The sequence below is a fragment of the Colletotrichum orchidophilum genome (genome assembly GCF_001831195.1).
Source record: "Colletotrichum orchidophilum strain IMI 309357 chromosome Unknown Scaffold_5.1, whole genome shotgun sequence".
NCBI classification, from domain to species: Eukaryota; Fungi; Ascomycota; class Sordariomycetes; order Glomerellales; family Glomerellaceae; genus Colletotrichum; species Colletotrichum orchidophilum.
This window is the reverse complement of record NW_019172961.1, coordinates 313,966-335,715: the sequence shown is the minus strand read 5'-3', so window position 1 is coordinate 335,715 and position 21,750 is coordinate 313,966. Positions and strand designations below refer to the sequence as shown.

General features: G+C 53.7%; 8 protein-coding genes across 8 annotated transcripts; 5 read left to right on the top strand and 3 right to left on the bottom strand.

The window, feature by feature from the left end:
* Positions 1-194: 194 nt before the first annotated feature.
* On the top strand, positions 195-596 carry CORC01_01015 (uncharacterized protein; the record flags this gene model as incomplete). The annotated part of the gene is made up of 1 exon (XM_022612671.1): positions 195-596. A coding segment is annotated over one exon (402 nt), but the record flags the coding sequence as incomplete, so codon positions are not given.
* A 408-nt stretch (positions 597-1,004) lies between these two features.
* CORC01_01014 (uncharacterized protein) lies at positions 1,005-1,340 on the top strand (the record flags this gene model as incomplete). Its single annotated transcript, XM_022612670.1, has 1 exon — positions 1,005-1,340. One exon carries the CDS (start codon positions 1,005-1,007, stop codon positions 1,338-1,340), a length of 336 nt encoding a protein of 111 aa, XP_022480831.1.
* A 1,007-nt stretch (positions 1,341-2,347) lies between these two features.
* CORC01_01013 (uncharacterized protein) lies at positions 2,348-2,671 on the top strand (the record flags this gene model as incomplete). Its single annotated transcript, XM_022612669.1, has 1 exon — positions 2,348-2,671. One exon carries the CDS (start codon positions 2,348-2,350, stop codon positions 2,669-2,671), a length of 324 nt encoding a protein of 107 aa, XP_022480830.1.
* Positions 2,672-9,108: 6,437 nt separating this feature from the next.
* On the bottom strand, positions 9,109-10,201 carry CORC01_01012 (Mov34/MPN/PAD-1 family protein; the record flags this gene model as incomplete). Its single annotated transcript, XM_022612668.1, has 2 exons — positions 9,109-10,112; positions 10,177-10,201. 2 exons carry the CDS (start codon positions 10,199-10,201, stop codon positions 9,109-9,111), a joined length of 1,029 nt encoding a protein of 342 aa, XP_022480829.1.
* Positions 10,202-11,071: 870 nt separating this feature from the next.
* Positions 11,072-11,542, top strand: CORC01_01011 (uncharacterized protein; the record flags this gene model as incomplete). Its single annotated transcript, XM_022612667.1, has 1 exon — positions 11,072-11,542. The coding sequence occupies one exon, from the start codon at positions 11,072-11,074 to the stop codon at positions 11,540-11,542; it is 471 nt and encodes a 156-aa protein (XP_022480828.1).
* Positions 11,543-11,782: 240 nt separating this feature from the next.
* Positions 11,783-12,990, bottom strand: CORC01_01010 (uncharacterized protein; the record flags this gene model as incomplete). Its single annotated transcript, XM_022612666.1, has 3 exons — positions 11,783-12,685; positions 12,750-12,818; positions 12,883-12,990. The coding sequence occupies 3 exons, from the start codon at positions 12,988-12,990 to the stop codon at positions 11,783-11,785; spliced, it is 1,080 nt and encodes a 359-aa protein (XP_022480827.1).
* Positions 12,991-15,214: 2,224 nt separating this feature from the next.
* On the top strand, positions 15,215-16,281 carry CORC01_01009 (uncharacterized protein; the record flags this gene model as incomplete). The annotated part of the gene is made up of 4 exons (XM_022612665.1): positions 15,215-15,530; positions 15,588-15,713; positions 15,769-16,002; positions 16,088-16,281. The coding sequence occupies 4 exons, from the start codon at positions 15,215-15,217 to the stop codon at positions 16,279-16,281; spliced, it is 870 nt and encodes a 289-aa protein (XP_022480826.1).
* A 1,295-nt stretch (positions 16,282-17,576) lies between these two features.
* CORC01_01008 (major facilitator superfamily transporter) lies at positions 17,577-19,237 on the bottom strand (the record flags this gene model as incomplete). The annotated part of the gene is made up of 3 exons (XM_022612664.1): positions 17,577-17,924; positions 17,995-18,998; positions 19,084-19,237. 3 exons carry the CDS (start codon positions 19,235-19,237, stop codon positions 17,577-17,579), a joined length of 1,506 nt encoding a protein of 501 aa, XP_022480825.1.
* Between the last annotated feature and the right edge of the window lie 2,513 nt (positions 19,238-21,750).

Below are 21,750 nucleotides of genomic sequence, written 5' to 3'. Positions count from 1 at the left end.
TACGATTGGTGGCACGCAGGAACCGACTATCGACCTCCATCGGCCCAATCCGACACGAGAGATGCATCACTGCGCGCCGATGCCGCAGTGTTGACAGTTTCCACGGCTTGAGCACGTCACAATTCTACGAGGGTTGGTCCCATCGCCGGCGACAAGCTTGTCTTTGCCCTGGGCGTGCATTGTTCCACGGCGTCACCCTCCCGCTGTGCAGCACCACACTACGACGGTGTTGTCCGCGGAGAAGGCAGAAAGCAAGAAGTGGGAGGGGTCTGGGTTATGCGACATATTGGGTCGGCTGCCCTGATTGCACCGTCGCTGCCAGGTGGAATCGTCATTCAGCAGGGCCCCCCGAGACGCTAATTTACGGGGAAGCGTTGGGGCCCGCATTCCCAAGTAACCAGGGGCCAGACATTAAGTGCCTGCCTTATCCGATACCGCGGAATGGTCAGCATCATTGCGCGTCCAGCACTGTGTTTCCCTGTCGGCCTTTCGACAGAGCACCGAGACGAGGGCTCCATTTTCTACCCGAAGCGTCGAGCAGGCCTGTATGGGTCACCCAAGACGAAAGAGACACTGGAACTGGCACGAGTGGCTAGCGCCTCATGTTTTTTTTTCCTGCGCTTCTAGAAGAAGTCGATCTGCGGGCCTTTTCCATGCTCTTACCTGACCGTTTGGTAATAGCGAGAGGCACTTTTGTATTTTGTCTACCGCCTGCCGCCTACGGGTGAGGAACTTTTTGACGGCCGACGGCCGACGGCACGCTTTTTTTTTTTCGTTCTTCGAAATGAGCACGCACACCTTTTTTCCGGGCCAACACCACCTGCTGTTTTGGTCGACTTTTCTAGAAGCGAGTATTACCGACTGATGGAGGCGGACCGCGAGGTCCGAGGGAGCAGATCAATCAACCGAGGTGTACCAAAGAAACAGGGGGAAGGACGGAGCAATCCAACTACAACGAGGGATGCGAGATACGTGGGTAGGAATTTACCTTACGAAAAAGATGGATGGGAACGGGGGTTCCTCCAACGACAGAATTGGCGGACACACGTCCGATACCCATCGCGCACAAGCGCACACAGCAAACACAGCCAAACATCCGTACCAACACGGCCCGGTTCCGAGAACATGGCCTGATGCCACCGACATGCGACGAGGACCTTCGAGTTTTCTCTGAGCGAAAGAGCGTGGGAGATGCGGGGCCAAGAGTGGCCAGCGACGTGGGGTCACATCTCACCTCCAATACAGCACATCGCACGCTGCAAAGTCTCCGGCACAGCACACACACGGATGAGCCAAAGGACCAGGCCACCACGCTCACACTACTTTTGACTTTTGTTTGATTCGACATCACATGCATAGCGACGGAATGGGATCATGAGCATTTGAGGCGCATGCATATCATCAATTTTTTTTTTTTTTTTTTTTTCATCTTTCTTCACACCCTCCCATTCCTCCTCCGCTCCTCCGGTTCTTCCCTACGACACTGGTCTCGGCCAAGACTCTGAGAACAAACCACTCAAGGACCCGAAACCCGTGGATTCGTTGATATCCACTCGGAGGACAAATCCACACTTCACACGCGGCACGAACTCGGAGGGCGCAATCGGCGGAGACTCTTCATCGGACCCGGCTCCAGTGAGAGTCCCCCCCACGCCAACAGCCCATCCCCTGGCGAAATATTGACTCGGTCCTCGCATGTGAAATGCAGGCCGAGTTGTGACGCCAAAATGACCAAACGGGGACGCAGCGACATGAGTCAGGGATAGCGCACGTACAGCGGGAAAGAAATAGGGCTGGGAACATTATTTTTTCACTCCTTATCTCTCTGCATGGGAAATGCGAGAGAGCAAGGCAACGATGCAGGAGAGCCGGAGTTTTTGGATTAGGAAGGTGCTGCCGCCAAGGATGATTTATTACGGTGAAGCGACAACTTTGATTGGAATACATAAGGACGGGAGCATAGGAGTCAAACAATGCGGCATCAGAATCCGCGTGAGAAGCATAGGTGCGCCCTACTGGGGGCCTGTTGATTTAGTTGAAAGCCCAATCTCACATCACATATTGAACACATATTCTTACAAGCATTCACTGGCGGAGGTTGGAGACGTGAGTTTTTCCACGTACTCTATGCAGGGCAAGCCGCAAAGCCCAGGAACACGTTGCGCTGACAGGGGTCACAAAATGCACAGATGCATGGAGGCCTAACCCCAATGTTTACTTGGACCATTCGCAGGTGGGTGCAGAGCAACCGCCAAACACAAACTGCTGACCGCCTACGGCCTGCAAAGGACTGCTGCTGCCGATGCTGGAGCAATTGTACGGATAGAGCGTGCGAAATCGCAACGATATGACCAGGATAAGCAGACAGGCGGTCAAGACACGACTCCTCCTGTTGAGTCTTGAGGAGTCCAGGTTGGGCTGCGGATCGTCACTCACCGCAATACAAGGCAAATGCGGCCAAGCCGAAGACGTGGCTCACGGCTGGCTCATCATCTCCTTCTCTTGCAATGTCGCGCTCGCTACACGTGGGCGGACCGACATGTCATCGGACTTGTCGGACGACGATGCCCTGCCTGGTGGCGGGGGCAAAATTTCTCTTTCTCACTTTCGGTATTACGCAGTCTTCATTTTGCTGCTAGCACCCACGCGGACCGGGAACACTGGCATTTGACAGCTCCATGTTTGAGAAACAAGCGAAGCCCGACTTGGTTCTGGCACAGGCACAGGCCTACTGCGTACGGGATTTGGTAGTGCAAAGGCAAACAGGCACAAAACCGCGAGATGAATAATCCCACTTTGTGCGCTTGTGCGCGCTCGGAGAACCGCGACGCCTCGGCAGTTGGCCGCCAATGGCCCACGATGCCACCGAACTTTGCCCAAAGGGAACGCGGAAATTCCACTTTCTTGCTCTCGTCCGATCGGTTAGGCGGTTTACCGATAGGGCTCCAGAGCGTTCTCCAGAGTATCTGTAGTGAGCATGTTCTTTTGTGGCCACAGCCCAGAGCGGGAAAAGTTCGCCACCTCCTTGCAGATGATGTTACCAAATCGTCGGGATCCGCTCGGGACGTCGCGCGTTACGCGATGGTGCGCCCGTTTGCACATGGCTGTGGCGACGACGGTTGGTCTCTGCGTTACCCTGCCTGGGTTTGGTTAGTGGTCACGGGTTCCGCAGCGTTAATTTACAGAGGGTTTTAATGGGTATTCTTACGTGTTGCAGGACAAGCTCAGAAAGGTTGCTTAAAAGTTCCCTTGTGGTATTCCAGGGAGAACCAATGAACCAGAGCGGTTCAAGTACATTAAGGGTCCTACTTGTGGGCGTACCGATGAGGGAGGTGGGGAGTATCCTTGCGGTGCCCAGCAAGTAATATATTGATAACTAAACAATATCCATGGATGGAAAAAGTCGTATGGATAAGGAAACCCGAAGGTCAATCCTTGGGGCGTGGGAATTGGGAGAGCAAGGGCATTGCGGTCAACTTTGTACAGGGCTCACTGGTGTCACTGCTGCGTCAGGTCACTGAGGTGTGGTGTAAGTGGAAGCGCAGGGATCCGCTGGTGATTTCTCATTTCCTTGCGCTGCCCGCTTTGTAGGTGGATCTTTCGTCACTCTTTTTTTTTCCGCTACTAATTTTCTATGGAGCACAACGTCTTCTAGAAGGAGGCTGGGATGTTCCTTGACTGGGCTGGGCTGGGCTGCTTATCGCTCTCTCTTTCCTCTTCTCGGTTCGTGTCTGCCGACTGCCCTTTTGAGAAGGAGGTGAAGAAAAGTTGAAGCGTAAGCGGGGGCATTGGAAGGGATCTGGGAGGCGGTTGGGATGAGGGGTGTAAGGTAGTAGATAGTAAGGGGACTTTTGGATCTGCTACTACGAGGAACCTTTGTTTCGTGTTGTTAGATTGAACTACGAAAGTTCAAATGCCTTTTACCCAGGGTGCCAGGGGAAGATTGTACGACAAGCTGCGCTAGTGCGTTTGTGAAGTGCGATTTTGTGAAGTTATTGGGCCACGGCGGCGGCTGCGGGTCGGCGAGGGACGTCGTTGGAATTCTCGCACGTGCGTACGGAGTACGTATGAAGAGTGCCTTTGGGTAATGAGGCTCAATGTGTCCGTACTTTGATACCTTATCAGACTCTTGACTCGGTGGGACCATTTTCTGCCGCCGGCGATGTGGATTTTTACACAACCGTTGTACGTTTACGAACACAGAGCACCTAGTGTGCATCATGACATCCTTTCACGCTAAGTATGTACGTAGGGTAAACGGGAACAAGGTTTGGTCGGATGACCAGGGGGGTGCGGTAAGATGGCGAGGACGGCTATGTATGGAGGGTTATGGATGAAGGATTATAAAGGGAAGAGGAAATGGTCCGGGAGAGAGAGAGAGAGGAGTCAGGATGGCTTTTTGAGTTTCGGGGAGCATGTTGGGTGATGGGGCTGGCTAGTCAGGTACCTTGTTCTCACTTTCTGGAGATAAGTTCCTATCAGTACGGATATCGGTCAGGTGAAGCAGGTAGATTGCCTAGGTACCTGCTTGTGCTTAGCGCGATCGGTGAGCGGTGAGCGGTGAGATGATGCGAGATGGACGTTTAGATCTTTGGTGCATCTGTATCTAGTAATGTGTGTGTGGTGGTTGGAAGTGCGGGGAAACGGGACGGGGATCGGGGGTGGCGATGTTGACGTTGACGGTGCTGCAACTTGAACCCGAGGAAGCGGTTGATGGACTGGATTGGATGAAGGGTTCGAAGTTTACCTTGCGTGATGGCGGATGGAATATACAGAGACTTGTTGTCGGTGGTGGTACAGAGTATGCGAGAGTTTGGTGGCGTGGATTGCGTGAGGTTGTGAGAGGATGGTGTTACTCTTGATGGCGACATTTGGGGGACGGGTGGTGCGTTTTTGGTTTGTGAGTGTTGGAATGAGGGGGGGGGAGGGAGGATGTATTTAGGGAAGGGTGTTTCCCCCCCCTTTCATTGGCATTTTTCTTGGTGATTCTCTTCCAAGATATTTTTGGACTTTATTGATGACGTTGTGGTTTCCATGGTGGTACGAAAACGGGAGATTTTCGCCATCTGTGGGCCTGGAGTTGAAGAGATCACCTTGGCCATATATCACCACAAGGACACTTCTTCACTACCACCTCCTCTCTGAATCGACAAGGATCATGCAGATTACCACGACGACATGAGCGACTGGTGATATGGAACGGGTTTTGATTGGGTGGTGAGAAGGAAGACCGGCTTTGTGTGGTGCAAAAGATGATGGGGCAATTGAGGGGGGGATGGGAAGGGGGGAGGTTTTGAGAGTCACTGAAGAGGAGGGACACGACTGAGAGAATCGACTGGGCGAGGGGACGACTTTTACCACGAAGCCTTGCCGATGGAAGGGCGCGGACTCTCTTTGAGGTGGGATGTGACGGTGGCGTTTGAGAGGACGGTCAAGCCAGGGGCGTGTTGTGTCCATGGCTCAGTCTCAACGTAAGATGCCGAATATAAGAGGAGGGGACCAAGTCGCGCTGCGGTTGGGTTTGAAAAGGGTCGGGTCGGTATGCTTCTTCAAGCCTTGACAGCATCCTGCATCGAGGTTTGGTCTTGTTTGAAAAGCATCGTTTGGCACGAGTGGGACTCGGAGGCTATAATTCATAGTCTTCGCGAAGAATCCCAAGACGAGGGTGAGGAACCTTTTGGTAGGTGGATGAAGATTCCGTTTTTTCTCAGCGTCGGCGGGGGCTCTCGGGAAGAGTTGAAGCGTCGGGGTATGCGTCTCGCTACCAAAGGAAGCGGGAGGATTGCCCATTTATCTTTGCTCTCAAGGGCCCTCTCTCTTTGAAACATCTGAGAGTGCCCTGGGCTCAGTCGAGAGGATATGCCTATTCGCTGTCGAGAGGGCCCGGGCTCATTCAAGTTGTGGTCGAATTGGCGAGATGGGGATGCCATCATGCCTGAGCCTCCGCTTGGGAATGTCCTATGGGAGAATAGCGCTACCCTGGTAAGATTTTCACGTTTCTTTAAGAGGTGCTGCCGATGAGACTGGACGGGCGTACGAGGGAGTCTCGTCATTTGTGTCACAGGGACCGTCTTGATCGTCGAGGCTCAGCCTACATTAATGGTATTGAATGCATGTCATGGAATCCCCTCAAGGCCGTGGGAAGATTGTGATCATATCTTCGATGATGCATACAGTATTGATTGTGCTTTTCCCATGCCTGACAGTACTCACCCAACTATATCACGAAGTTTCGACTTGAAGAAGCTGAAATCTCGGTCTATAGCTGTGTCCTTGTAGGTCTGGGTTTCGAGTACGAGGTGAACATGCCTCTCTGGTGGTACTAATGGACATGGAGCAACGAAGATGACATTCAACTCTGGACCAGTTTGGATCTGATGGTCGCTTTTCCACTGGGTTGCTAGTTGCTTGTTGAACGAAGGAGGAATACCATTGAAGACGATGTGACTCCAAGTTTTCCTACGAGACAGAAGAATACGGAAGCTTTGGATGTATCCCTTGTCCCTGATTGCCTATTCTATGTTCGAAGCTCTTAGTTACCACTTGACGTCAACGTAATGTCATACGCTTATGTTGCCTTGTGATGATGGGAGGACTGCCGCGGCATGTCTGTTGTAGAAGAGGGAAACGGCGCGGTATCTTTCAAGAGGTAAGTATATGGCTCGCCGAGAACCTACAGATTATGGGTTTGAGATTAACGTAAGTAGCTATTGTTGGGTGTAGACATAGATAACCTCGGAGTGACCTACGGATTCTGGCGTCGATGAAGGTGGCAGAATATGAAGGCCTTCATCTGGTACTCACTGGTATCCAACACCGTCATCCAGGCTACTCACGAGTCCAAAATTTGGGAGCCTCTCGAGATCCTGAGCCTTGCTGACGGCAAGTTTATTTGCAATATCATAACCAAAAGAGACGCATAAATTCACCATGACCTTGATACTTGTCTGCTCGGTCTTTGCCTTGTTTACGCTTCCAGACAAAACCACCTTCCATATGTCTTGTCACGAATAAGTTTTTTTGTTGAACAGTGTTCCTTTTCAAGTCGTCATCTGGGGACCTTCCTTCAAGGCAAAAAGAACCAGCCGATGGCTGAGAGGTTTTTTTCGCGTTCCTATGCGACGAGATCCAATTCCTTAATACTACACTACAACCCTCCTTTGGGGTTCCTCCCCGAGCCGGCATCGTTGGGAAACTCTAGTTGGCTATGTCACTCGGGCCAAGCTATGTAGTTTCCTTCCGCGGGCATTCTGCAATGCTATTGATATTGGTCGAGCCCGAGCAGTTTGGCAAATTTGGCAAATATCTCGTAAATGTCATCTACCTCATCCTGTTTCTTCCTGTCAACAAATGGTATATCGGTGTTATTCAAAGGATGTGAGTGTGTCTGTCGATCTGCTTACTTTGGGAATTAGGCCTCTTTTTTCTCTTTTTTCCTTTTAAGGACGACGTGGTGCATTTATATATCGAATGTGGCTCTACGTATAGGGCTCTTGTGGGAAACGCAAGGCTGACACTGACAGTTGCAAGGCCATCGAAGTAGACCCGCCCAAGGCTGAGATGCAAGTGAGCAGCTTGCGACAGACTCAGGCATTGTAAAAAATGGATTCGTACATTTGTGTACCTATTCAAGCACTGCCGAGGGCTCTGTGTTGTGTGGCAAGAAGTCGACACGTTCCAAGACGTCGGTGGTGCGATCGGCTGTCAAGCTGTTACTACTCGGGCGTAGATCATCAGCGAAAAGAGTCAAAATCAAAGTGGCTACGTAGCTCGGCGGACGCACTGCTGCAGCCTCACGGAAGGAGCAGCAACTAGTGGATCGCCGCAACAACTCACCTCTGGGATCTCAAAGATTGATAAAAGTTTGTTGACTTGCTAGCGAATGGATCATTCTCCCGAAGCATCTGAGAGACCCGAGAAAGAGACACCACGTGAATGGATTGCCGTCACTTTCGGATGTGATGCCCTCCCTTATGAACCTTGAGTGTCCTACTCCTAGAAGAACTTTGCGTACTTGAGCTTCTCAGGAAGACTGGTGGCATGTAGCTTCAACCAAGCCATGTGGATTCTGGTTCTTTGACATCATTCGGATTAGATGTATCTCTCTCCGTAGAAGGCACAGGGGCAGGGTGTGATGTAAAACAGGAGTCAGAGAAGGTTGAGCAGCTTGACTTTGAAGTTAGGGTAATAATGAAGTGATGTCAGCTATATCAGCGCGATTGCTGGTGAGTGATGCTGTTGCTTCGCCCCAGGCTGAGTGCTCTTTACCCGTTCAAACGGGGAAGAAATGTGTCTTTGTGAATGAGAATGAAAATGGAAGTCTGACATCACCTGGCCAAGACAGCTGCTGACCATACCTCGCCGACCGAGAGTGTTTGAAAATTGCAGATTGGAGCAGTGGATGTGAAGCAGTAGAATCTTTGGCGGCAAGTCAGTAGACGGCTCACAGGAAATGTGATAGGAAAACCATGACACAGTTGGCTGCGGGATCTGTTTCATTCTCCTAGGTCGGCGTGAATAAAGTTCACCGATAGAGAATTTCACGGTCGAGACTTGGGGTTGAGATTCGTCTCAAGGGGGGGCTTCAGCACCAAGAGAATGAACTCTTCTGAGCAAACCCGCCAGCTCTTGGGTAGCTCTCCGATGTGATACAGGAAGCCGGACCACTCAGGGGACATACCAACCCTCTGGCACTGTTAGTCGGTCTTCAAGGCCCGCCTCAACTAGAAAGAGAAGTCGAAGCCATCTCGAGCCCTTGGAACACGTCATCCGAAAGCCATTACATGTCACGACTGAAGTAAATAGTTGTGCCTTCCACGTAGAAGATGGCTCACGACTCAGGTCATTGCCAATCTCAAGCTATACTCCTTCAACATGGGCAGCTCAAACAGCCATGAGAAAGCTAGATGACTTGAAACGCTTAATTGGAAACCAACAGGAATACTTCAAGCTAGTGGAGAATCAGTTGGCAGCAATGAATATGGCTCAAAATCATGTTGTCATTTCGGGGCCAACGCCCGCCCTATCCCCTAAACGCCATCTATCATGCCCAGGGCCTCGCGAAAACCTAGGTCGAGGCCAAGTAACAAAGTGAATCTCCCAACCAGATCACGACGCCTTTGCGCTCACGTCGTTGAAAATATTCTTCTTCACCTCCATAGCAACTAGACCAGTCCGCTCTTGCATCGCCACAGTGTTGCTATCCTTCACAAGCTTCTCGAGCAGCCCATCAACCTTTTTGCTGGCCGCGCCGACAGCTCCCGCTCCCGGAGCACTCCGTCCCTGACGAGCGACTTGCGTCGTCGTCTCCTTGATCTTGGACGCGAGGTCGAGCATCTGCTTATTTCCGTAGTCGCGATTTGTAATGAGCGGGCTCTGGCTCAGGGTCTGCACCCAGTACTTGTGCCACAGCAGCTCCAGCATCTGAGACTCGAGCGTGCTTTTGAAGTGGGAAACCTCGAGGCTGTAGTACTTGTTCGCGTGGGCACCGAACTCTGCCGCCTTCGCCAGAGGGACTTCTTGCCATCCGTCGCTGGTAACACCACCGCCGCCGCCCTCCTTCTCCTTGATGTAGTTCTCGGGATACGTCCGGAAGGCACCAATCTCCACCTTGCCTGCGTTGATGGTGCGGTCAGGGTCGATGACGACGGCGAGGAAGGGCTCTTGGAACTGCTGCTGCAGCGCTTGGGTGCCGACGTCGATGCCGGACAGCCAGCAGCCGTAGCCCGGGTGGGAGTGATACCACCCGACGACGTTCTCCATCCTGCCCTGCTCGCGGCACAGGCTGAGGTATTCGACCATGTACTCTTCGGCATCGCCCTGGGCGTTGACGCGCGTCTCGGTTCCCTCGACGGGTAATCGGAAGGCATCTGTGACGATGAACGTGTCGCCATTGACATAGCCCTGCATGAGACCCATCACCTCGAGGTTGCCGCCGGAACGGGCGTGCATGACCATCTTGATGAGAGCTACGGCGCTTATGCGGACATTTTTGAAGTGGTTCGGGTTCGCGGCCCAGGGGCGGGCATTCGTCGCTTCCTTTTGGGCATCGAGGTCGAGGTTGTAGAGAGCGTCGCGTTTGGTGTCGACCAATTTGACGTTATTGTCGAGCTCTATGGCAGGTGGTCAGCTGAATCTGGCGCGACAATGACAATAGTGCGGAGTTCCGGAACATACCCCATGACTTGAGAGCTGTATCCATCTTGACTGCTCGTTTCTGCGTAAGCAGTTGTGTTTGCAGGAGATGTCGTTGGCAAGGGACGGCGAAGTTCAGAGGAAGGTTGGGTCCAGATGCTGGTGACAGGCAGTTACCCCACCATCGAGGTGCCTCAATCGCATCTTATCGATAAGATAAAGCTGTCAAGACGTCGTGGAACTTGGGCGTATTACATAAGCTGTCTGGGATCCACTCTTGAGAACTAAGCACGCGTAATGCCAGGGAGCACTTGCATGCTGGCGTCCCTGACCATCCATCTTGCACATCATCAACATGGCGAACGCTAACCATGCAACTGTTCAAGTCCATGAACGATGTTGCCTGCTTGCAACCAACAGAGAATCGATCGAGAGCTACTGAAGCACTTCAAATTCCAGTCAACTTTCTGGTCTTCAGTCTCGTTGAGCTCGCAGTGCTCGCGTGGTTACTCCAACAGGACTTTGCGAGCTTTACGAGAGCAGAGAAGATGACGGATGTCTGCTTTGACCCTTGAGAATTTCAGCAAAGTCAAATGATCAGCGTATGATGGCGAGGTATACCGATGCGAATTTTCGGTTATGCTCAGGCCTCACGTCCCGTCTGCCATTTTCATGTGGCTACAAAGTGGAATCTCGATGAAGGTTAGAACTGCCAAGTGGAACTAATTCGGGGCATGACCGTCCATGATCCACGGTGCAATCTATGGCTTGAATCCGCGGGAGATGAGCAAAACACCATGGAAGGCTTGGAGAAAGGACCGAAAGCGATCTCGACGAGTTGCGACCTAAGACTTGCATTGCAATTCCTGGCGATGATCCTGTCGGAAACGAATCACTGGGCGGCCCTGGCAGATCACGTCGAACAGCAACTCTTGGCATGGTGGAACTCGTGAACCTCCACGTCGCTGGGCCAAGTGGCTCCCACAAACGACAGACGGCATGGCATTTCCGGATATCGCCAGTCCCGGATTGGTTTGCACGTATTCCAACGTGGAAGTCCGTCAACCGGTCTTTAAATTCTCGATTGGGGTCCCCGCTGCTTTCGCATCCCCAAAATACGGGCACTTACGAGCGCGAGAGCGAGGAGTGTCCCAGTGACCCCGCGTCCGCGTGGGTGTGGGCAGCCAGTCCGGCTCCGAGATGTTTCTACATCATCCCAACATTAGAAATGATTTTGAGGCGAAACGCTAATTTCGTCGCAACACGTCGCGGTTCATGCAAGCAGCGAAAGAGGAAAAGCAATCAGACCGTTATCTGCCGGCCTTGCGACGGCAGCAGAGTTTCACGGTCAACGACGCACGTTCAACGACATGTTTGGGCCAAGACCAGCACTTTCGTACTGTCATAATTAATACTAAAAATATATGGAAAAAAACGAGAAGCTGATTTTTCAGTCTACACCACACAGCATTGGTCAAGTCTTTTGCGAACACGGAGCAGTCAACCGAATCCGAACTTGATGTAATTTGCTGTGAATGCCGGACTCTAGATACACGAAAAATGGCGGTCATCTGAACTCAAGAGCTGCCCTGGTCAGAGCATCAACCTGCTAGGCCCCCCCCGCGTCTGCCAGAATTGGAAAATCCCCTTAGGCGGTGAAAGCGCGAGCCTCATTGGCGGCGAACTCGTCGCGCTTGGCGGCCTTGGCCTTCTTGTTCTTCTTGGTCTTCTTACCGCGGTGGTGGGGCTCGCGGGCCTCAATCTCGTGCTCGGCAGACTCGATGGCATCCTCGGAGGCGAACTCATCGCGCTTGGCGGCCTTCGCCTTCTTGTTTTTCTTGGTCTTCTTGCCGCGGTGATGGGGCTCACGAGCCTCGATGTCGCGGGTCTCAAGAACCTCAACATCACGGGCCTCAAGAGCCTCGTCAACGGCAGACTCGTCGCGCTTGGCGGCCTTGGCCTTCTTGTTCTTCTTGGTCTTCTTGCCGCGGTGATGGGGCTCACGAGCCTCAATTTCGTGCTCGGCAGACTCGATTTCGTGCTCAGAAGACTCGATGGCGCCCTCGGCGGCAAACTCGTCACGCTTGGCGGCCTTTGCCTTCTTGTTCTTCTTCGTTTTCTTACCGCGGTGGTGCGGCTCGCGGGCTTCGATCTCGTGCTCGGCCGATTCGATCTCGTGCTCGGAAGACTCGATGGCGCCCTCGGCGGCAAACTCGTCACGCTTGGCGGCCTTTGCCTTCTTGTTCTTCTTCGTTTTCTTACCGCGGTGGTGCGGCTCGCGGGCTTCGATATCACGGGTCTCAAGGGCCTCGATCTCGTGCTCGGAAGACTCGATGGCGCCCTCGGCGGCAAACTCGTCACGCTTGGCGGCCTTGGCCTTCTTGTTCTTCTTCGTCTTCTTGCCGCGGTGATGGGGCTCACGAGCCTCGATATCACGGGTCTCAAGAACCTCGATATCACGGGCATCAAGAGCCTCGTCAATGGCAGACTCGTCGCGCTTGGCGGCCTTGGCCTTCTTATTCTTCTTGGTCTTCTTGCCGCGGTGGTGAGGCTAAGTGGATGTGTCAGTCCATGACTCTTTGACCTGAGTTTATTTGAGCAGGTATTCATCTTACCTCGCGGGACTCGATGCTGGCGGCCTGGGGCGCAGCCAGGGCAGGCATGGCGAGTGCCAAGGCGGGAGCCTATTTAACCTCATATTAGTCCTGACGTTCCCACAGTTTAGACTCATCGAGGTTGTGAACTCACTACATAGCGTCTGGCGACCTGTCCCGTGGGGATGAGGTTAAAGGACTGAACACCTTGGACGGCAAGGATGCTCGCCAAGAGGAAGTGGCCGAAGGATGGGTAGTGCATCTTGAAAAGAATGATTGGCTGACCGGCAGCAAATGACAGCAACTGGATTACAAGAGAAAGGAATGAAGGGTCGCGTCAAGCGATCAGGGGCCAGCAGTGGAATGAGATGTGCGGATAGTCAGGCAATCGTGGGCTGATGAGCGGGTTTGAGAAGATATTATATCTTGCTCAAGTCTTTTCGTCTCTCCGCTGCAAGTGACAGGGCGCCCCCCTCGGGCACGGCACTTGGTCTATTCGCAGTCTCCATCGACTAAGTGACGAAGCATGGGTTGAGGCCCCAAGTTTGGACGAAAGAGCCTCGACTAGAAGGCGTCAAACTCTGATCGGCCTGCCGCGTAGGACCAGAAACGTCTCAGAGTCGGGAATCCAGATGGAAAGCGTCTGAAAAGGGGGTGTAGAGACAGGGCCGTGGGCTATGACGGCTTGCGATGGTTGCTCGGACTGAGCTAGCCGCAAAGATGGGACTCGTTCAAAACTCGTCGGGGCTGCACTGACGATGTTGAACAGTGAAAGACGCTGGACGCGGGGGAGGTCCTGGACTGGGATGTGAGCCGAATCCCGCGCTTGCGGTCGTCTCCTCCACCTCGCAACAAGCATACTACCTTATTGCCTTTAGACATAGACATGGCTGCGGTATTGGACTCGCTTGCAGTTTCAGTTCCAAGACTGCCCTGGTAGGGTAGCAGACTAGGGGAAGCCGAGGGTGTTCTCTCGTTGTTCCCGGCGTCTCCTTTGATGGACCCCAACACGATCTGATGCTAAGCCTGATCGACAGGACGTTACGGAAGGTCTTCGCGACGCCGCCGTGTGTCGGGGAAATACAGTGGTAGGGTGGCCCGGTGATGATCCATCACCACCCATCTCCTGTGTCCAAAGAATGAGCCGCACAAGGAATCTCTGACACAGCCACAGTCCCAGAATGCCAAGACCTGACAGCAACCGAACCTGGGAAAGGTAGGCACCGACTCGAAGCGACGTGTGGTGTCCTGTGCTAGTGGATATCACGAATAAGGCGGCATCAAGTTGCCGAGTGTTGAGCCTCAAAGGCGGCCCGGGGTCTTCCTGGCGCGTTGCGGCGTTCGTGAGTGGTCGGTGCCCCCTGTGGGATCCCCCCGCGAGCGACTCCCTGTCTCACCAAAAGGTCCGCGTTTCGACACACCCCTGTTCTGAGACACCGCACCAACGCCTCAGCTTGGTCATACAAGGAGCCCCTTTTTTTGCTTCTCTCTGGTCTTGTCTCTGAGCAAAAGGTTCTCAGCTCTCCTATCCGTATTCTCGAGGAGAATGGCTGCGCGCTGGGTTAGAGACAAGACCGGACAGAACATGACTAGACCTGACATGAGTAGCCCTGCAAATGCAACCAAGACGCACGAAATCCCGTTCATGGGATTATTCACCAACAAGGGGGAGCCCGATCCCGCCTTGGTTATTGGATGAGAGCGGCCAATTATTTTCGCCAACTATCACCAGCACGCACATGGCCACCACTCGACTTAGGTAGATGACTAAACTTGCATCCCGCCTCCGCCGCCGGCTGTGACGGGGTCGACTTCTCTGTCTCGTCAATTCTTGCTTTGGATGATCGGCTACATGGCCTGTGCCGCAACTTCGCAACGAAGATCAAACAGTCCACTCGTTTCTGTTGACTGGATGACATCTCGCTAGCGGGCAATTTCCATCCGACTATCCAGCCTATGGTCCATGGTCCATGGCCCATGGGGCGCAGTTGCATTGCACAACCCGCCAGACCCCGGCTTTTCCCTCTCGGTCCTGAGCCCTGGCCCAAAGTCGAGCCTGTCATGTCGAGTTGGGACATAGTTGCGCGTTCTCGCTGACGCCGCCTCTGGCCGTGCTCTGCCGTCGACTTGGACGGTCTGTGATCACCCATTAGTTTGGCAATCTGATTTTCCGCGCCCAAAGCGATCCTCTTGGCACTCGTCTCTTCTTACCTTCTCAGACAGCTGCTGGTAGCCGCCACGAACTAATTCCCCCTTCCAACCTGTGCATCCTATCCCATCATTGTTTTTCTTGTCCCTTTTGTTTCGTCACATTCGATTTTCATTCTCCGCTTCTTGACTTGACTTGACGTCGTTATACCACTCCTGCCGTCAACTCGCACGGCATATCCTCTTTCGCTTCTATTCTCTTAATAAGGCACCTGGCGTGCTCGAACTTAACCTTCGGTGTTACTACCTCGCCGCGGGGTCCCCTTTTTTTTTTAATCATGTCTACAGAAAAGGTCTACCGGTCCGTACCCTATGAGGAGGAGGAAGTCGAGAGTCTCGCCGGAAGCCTCAACACGGAAAGCACGGAAAACGTAGAGACCGCCACAGGAAACCAACCGACATGGAGGCGGATGAGGCTCGGCGATGAGCACCCGTGCAAAGAAAAGGCGCGCCGGCTCCTGCGGCATTGGCCTTGGGCTCTTCACGCCGTGCTTTTGACGACGTCTGTCACCCTCTTTGCTGCGTCATTCTGCTTGCGCTATGGCGACACCAACAAGGACGATACCTGGGTGACGGAGAAGTACTCATCATGGTGTAAGGCTCACATTTTCCAACATTCCAGCGCTCTTCATCTTGGCTAACATTGAGTAGCCCCTGCTGCAGGAATCATCAAGTACCACACCGAGAGATATAACTTGACGCCCATCATGGACTGGTCGCCATTCGTTGGTGCCGGATACGAGATTGACCGGGCGTGGGATCACATCACAAACAACAGTAAGGAATCACGGCAATGATGGCGATTCGTGAATATGGACTAACGAAGGCGTAGTTGGCGACCAGATGATCTCGCGCGCCGAGCTCGATAAGCTCGGTCTCGATCCAAAGTCAATCAAGACGACGAACGCCGTCACGGGCGAGGAGGGTTACCGCGTCGGCCTCGAGGTTTTCCACCAGCTCCACTGCCTCAACCTACTTCGGCAAGCCACTTACCCCGAGTACTACTCAAGAAAAGAGATTGGCGGCGATGTGGCCGTTGATCACAAGGACCTGAGATCACATCTGGGTAAGTCATGATGAATATCTAGTGATCCACGACGAGATGGAGAGAGAGAGAGAGAGAGAGAGAACCTTGCTAACAACTCAAAAAGACCACTGTATCGAAGCCCTGAGGTTGAACCTAATGTGCGAAGCCGACATTGGCGTCTTCACGTTCAAAATGTACCCAGATCTCCCTCTCGAAGGCCACTGGCCCGATTTCAGCACGCTGCACACCTGCCGCAACTTCAACGACGTCCGCGACTGGGCGCTGACCCATTCCGTCACGTTTGAGAACGAAGAATAGCCTTTCGGGACAAAACTGCAATGAGTTTTTGAGTTTGCGTAGGCCGTAGGGAAGAGAGAGGAGTGGGGTTGGCAAGGCGTGTAGGGCTCGAGATAGCAAGGATGCACCATACATATAGTACGTGTGCCTGAAAAGCATAACGGCGGCAAGGCAGACCGCAAGCAGATAACATTTCCCCAAATAAAGAATAAAGCCTCAGCAGAGTTTTCTGCCGAGCACAGGCCCAAAATCTTGTCGGGGAGGGAGGGCGATCGAAGGGTTCCTTGAGTTTGTCCTTGTTTGGAATTAAAGGTTGGAAAGAGTTTTGAGATGCCGGACGTATTTGTTCATTGGGCTGCGCTGGCTCCCGTTCTCTGATCAGATATAACACGACTTCTGGTGGAACCTTCCATCCACCAGTGCCAACTGGCAACAGGTGAATAGTATGTCTGCCCTGATGGTCTAGCGGTATGATTCTCCCTTAGGGTCTTCAAGACACGTCTGGGAGAGGTCCCAGGTTCGAATCCTGGTTAGGGCCCAATTCTTTTGCATTTTGATGTCCCGAGTCATTGAGATGACCAGCTATATGTGTGCGTGCCTGTGCACTTTTGCATTCGTGTCTCACACTCTCTTGATGACTGCAATGTTCCCGGGCCAATTGTGTGTGCACTGACACCATGATCAAAAAACCCTCTCTCAATGGTTGCGAGTCAATTCCTATATACTTGACGGTATTACTTCTGATACGACTGGTCAGATTGGTGACATGCTTTTTGCCTTGGCCCCTGCACCGAAGTTTCCGAGAAAGTGTGTGTCTTGGAAGATGGATGCACAGAAAGACTCGCGGCGTATGTCATTGCCGGAAGCTTCGTGTCGCCCAGAACTCTGACAGGGCTCAGTGGGTTACGCAGGACGACGATCATGGTCCCGTGAACCCTTGGTTCAGACACCGTTGCCTGATGGTTCGTTTCTTCTTGTTCTTCCCGAGTCATGGAAAACTTTTGTTTTTCTTCAGGGTCGCGATGCCCTCTCACCGAGTCGTTCCCCATCCTTGCCCCCTTCGGTACACAGTTTCCGCGCCCGCTGGTTTGTGGTGATTGGGTGAGTGACCATCACACAAACATGAAAAGACCCGAGTCGATGTAAAACATTCAATCATAAGCTTTTCATTGTGCCTCGTAAGGCGACCGCTGTCTAGCGGGGGTATCAACAGTTTCTATATCCATACACACGCGTCAAGTCTATCCCTTTCCCGTTACTTTCTCCGCCTCCGCCTTCCCTTGAGCGGCGGACCACGCCCAACGTCTCGTCTGTCTCTATGCCTCCTCATCGTTCTTGTCCTGGTCGGTCACGATGCCCATCCTCTTGTTCATGAGCTCGTCGGGGTCACCCTCGCCGGCGTCCAGGACCTCGAGGTTGCCCGCGGCGTCCTTGGTGCCGGTCCTGTAACCAGAGTGGCTGCCGAAGACGTACCAGACGTAGCCGGTGAGGACGGCGGTGACGATGAGGAAGGCAAAGATGGTCCAGTTGCCCATGCTGTACATGGGGGAATCGGTGCTCGGGAAGAGGAAGGGGGCGGTGATGCCGCCCGTGTTGGCGATGGCGATCATGCCGCCGGTTGCGAGCGCCGTGGCGGTGGAGCCCTGAACAGTTGCTGTACGGTGCTGTAATTCCAAGTGTCAGTTGACTTTTGTATTTTGCCTTTTTATTCAGGGTTTGGAGTCCAAAACTTACGGCAACAAAGGGGAGGACGGCGGCGTTGGTGCAGGCGATGATGAACACGGCAAAGTACCGCACGCCCCACTGCTTGACCACAGCCAGCAGTAGATAGCCCGTGGCGACGAAAATCAGGGCGGCGATGACGTGGCGCGAGCGCTCCTTGGTCCTGTCGCTGTGCAGGCAGGTGCCGATGATGACGAGCATGGCAAAGACGTTGGGCGGGACGGTGAGCAGCTGGGCGTTGTACCCCTTGAAGCCGAGCGAGGCGACGATGGTGGGCGCAAAGTAGCCAAAGGCGTTGAGCGAGTTGGTCATGAGGAAGTACATGACGGCGAAGAGCCAAAAGTAGGGGTCCATGACGGTCTTCTTGGCGACCTTGCTGTCCCAGTGCTTGTCGGACATGGAGGGCGCGTAGGGGCCGAGGCGCTTGACGGCGAAGGCGCGCTCCTCGGGGGTGAGCCAGGCGGCGGTCTGGGGGTAGTCGGGGAGCATGAACCAGACCATGACGCCGACGATGACGGCGGGGATGCCCTCGAGGATGAAGAGCCACTGCCAGCCGGTGAGGCCGCCCTTGCGGTTGAGGAAGGAGATTGCGGTGGCGAGGAGGCCGCCAAAGGCGCCGGCGACGGCGACGGAGGAGGCAAAGATGGCCATGCGGGTGGCGCGCTCCTCGGGCTTGTACCAGAAGCAGAGGTACATCATGACGCCCGGGAAGAAGCCGGCCTCGGCGAGGCCGAGCATGATGCGGACGGCGAGGAGGCCGCCGTAGGTCGTGCAGGCGGCGGTGCAGATTGTGATGATGCCCCAGGAGACCATGATGCGGGAGATCCACTTGGAGGGGGAGAAGTACTTAAGCATGACGTTGGAGGGGAACTCCATGAGGACGTAGGGGACGAAGAAGAGGGCGACGGCGACGTTGTAGCGTTGGCCGGTGAGGTTGAGCATGGTGACGAAGTTGTCCTCGGGGGTGTCGTTGTTGAGGGTGCGGGCGTTGCCGAGGTTGACGCGGTCGAGGTAGTCTAATGTTGTCTTTCGTGTTAGTTTTGGGCGAGGCCTCACTTGCTTCCCCGTTGTTTTTTTTTTTTTTTTGGGAAGGCAACGTACTCAGCAGGTAGGTGACGCAGATCCAGGGTAGGATTCTGAGATCCTGTTTGCGGACGATACGGCGTTCCATGTCCTTGTCGGCGAGGTCGACGGTCTCGAGGCCGGGCACGTCCAGGGACGGCGCCGGGGCGAACATGGCCTTCCAGTCAGGCATCCTTGCGGTCTGGATGAACTGCGCGTTTCGGTGAGGCTTCGGTGAAGGGTGGCCGATCGCGGGAGGGGCTGAGTTCTAGGTTCAACCACTGTTGAGACACCGTTTCGGGTGGGTTGCCCTGTGAAGCCGGCGTTGTGAGCGGCGTGGAAAAGGTTGACGTAAGGTACCTAGTAGTTGCTGATAGACTCGGTGGTTCACACTCCCTCCATCCGACATCTTGGGACGAGGAGGGAAACGAGTTGTTATAAGTCGAAGCTTGACTTCCCTAGCTCTGAGTGTCCGCTACATTTGGTTCCGCCCACATGGTTCGATCCATCCCGACTTCGACCCGTAGAATCCCCATATAATTCACTGCGACCCCGCGACAATCTGGTATTAGAAACGGTATTCCATCGCACAACTGAAATGCTGCCTTATCTGTACCAAAATCTGACAATTGAGAGCTGTGATAGGGTACCTGAGCGTGGTGGCGCGGGAATGTCCCGACTGTTCGGGGTCTCCAGCCATTGACGTCCGCACTCCTCCCCCCCCCAAAGTAAGGGTTGTGAAAGACTGAGGTCAAATTCAATTCGTAACTGCCGGCGGGGGAGATAACATTTCATCCAATCAGAGGACCGCAAACACTCTAGATAACGACCACAAAAAAAAGTTTGGGCCTGTGTCAGTTGTCCTCCGCCGTGGGCTCGCGTCAGACCCGGGGACAACCCCGGACTCGGAAGCTAGCACCGCGTGAACCATTTCCCAGAAGACGATTTATGTACATTGTAGATTCCTGCAAGCCGGCAAGGAACCCGGACTAGCTCAATTTCTCATTTGGAGCCACGTTCGGCGTGGTGCCGTGCGTGCGTGCCTCCGGTCTTCGGGGTGGCTTGCAAAAAAAAGTTTTCGAGCTGCACAACACCATAAAGAGCTCGATGTTTAGCAATACTTAGTTTACATGCGAAAAAACAGAGTGACACAACACATGCCGCCTGAAGACGGCCCAGGTATTCGAAGCCTGTCACAAATTGCCGCAATCACGGGTCGGTCAACGGCACATGCCCATACACGAGTGGGAATATGTAGGCCTGTAACCTGTTGGCTTGGAGTTGGGGGCAAATATGTCCTCGGATCGCCTGTCAGCCTGTCGCTTGCCAAGCCTGCAGATGCAAAGACACGAGGATATTATTCAGAGTTCTCCGTGGGTCTCCGAAAGAGGGTCTTCAAGGGGGGCTGCGGCGACGGGCTCGTCGTGCATGATGCAAGCCCACCCCCGACTACAACAACGATTCTTTCTCCCTTCCTATCGCCGGGGTCCCGAACCAGACCACACAGCTGAAGGTTATTCCTTGTATCCCGTCTCTACGTGGCTCTTATTTCGAGCTGTACCTTTCGGATACTCTCCTCTTTGGGGCGAGCCTCCCCCAATCTCCAAATGAAGTGAGGCAAAGGAAAATCTGTTCGTCTCATCTCGCTGACGTCGGAGACCTGACTCGTGTATCTAAGCCGCTGCCGCGTCGCCGCTCGATCTCGGAAACGCTGATACTGATAACGGGCTTTTCGAGTCGAGGTTGAGGACGCCAGGACCGGCGCCAACTCCAAGCGTTTGATCAAAGACGCCTCGTCTTTTCACTATTGCTGGCGAAAATTAAGTGCGTGCATCACACCAAGCCGTTTGATCAATATGGGCCCATCCACGCATCCTTCGCTGTCCGCGACTGGTGCAGAAATCCAGAACTCCATTCTCCGGCAGTGGTAAGGTCAATTTGGTGAATTAGTAGCACATATAGGAATGGTTAAGGGTAGTAGATACGATAGACAATATGCCAGAGCCGTCTGGGCTCTGGATGGATGCAATCCGCCCGCCAGCATCTGGAACCATCTAACATCTACACTGACAGCGACAGCAGTAGATCAGCTCCATGCCAAGCCTAGGCGCTCATGCTCGTCTAATCCGACAGCGCGGGATGTGGCACGGTGTCTCCGCTAGTTTTCACTTAGTGCGCGGCACGTCTAAGGTGTTCGACTCCGGGGACCGGAATGACGATAGCGGTCTACATCTCAAATGGTGTTCTGAGTGTGTGTGGTGTGTGTGGGCGGTCGAGAAAAGCATATTGGGTGTTGGCCACCTGCGCGCGCCGACGGCCTGTCTCTAGGCGGCTGCAGGGCCTGGACCCGCCGCCCGGCGGGCATCTGTGGGCCCGCCCGAGCCGATCGGCAAAGGCGCGCAGGTTAACCGTTGAGGGAGCTGAGGCTTGCAGCTGGACCGGCCGAGCTGCGTCTGCTATATCGGAGTCTCCAACATGTTTGGAGCATTCACACGTGGAGGGTCGAAAACTACCCCATTCTGATTTGAGTGGGTTTCCGGAGTTTCGGAACTCTGTGGCAAACCTGGCAAAAAGGTTCAATTAAACGAGGTGCGCAATTATTTGACTCGCTGTTTCTCCGACATCATCCGAGTTTTCGAGCAAGATTATGGACCGAAACTCATTTTCCAAATCCGAAATCGATCTAGATATCGGAGGCAGTACCTC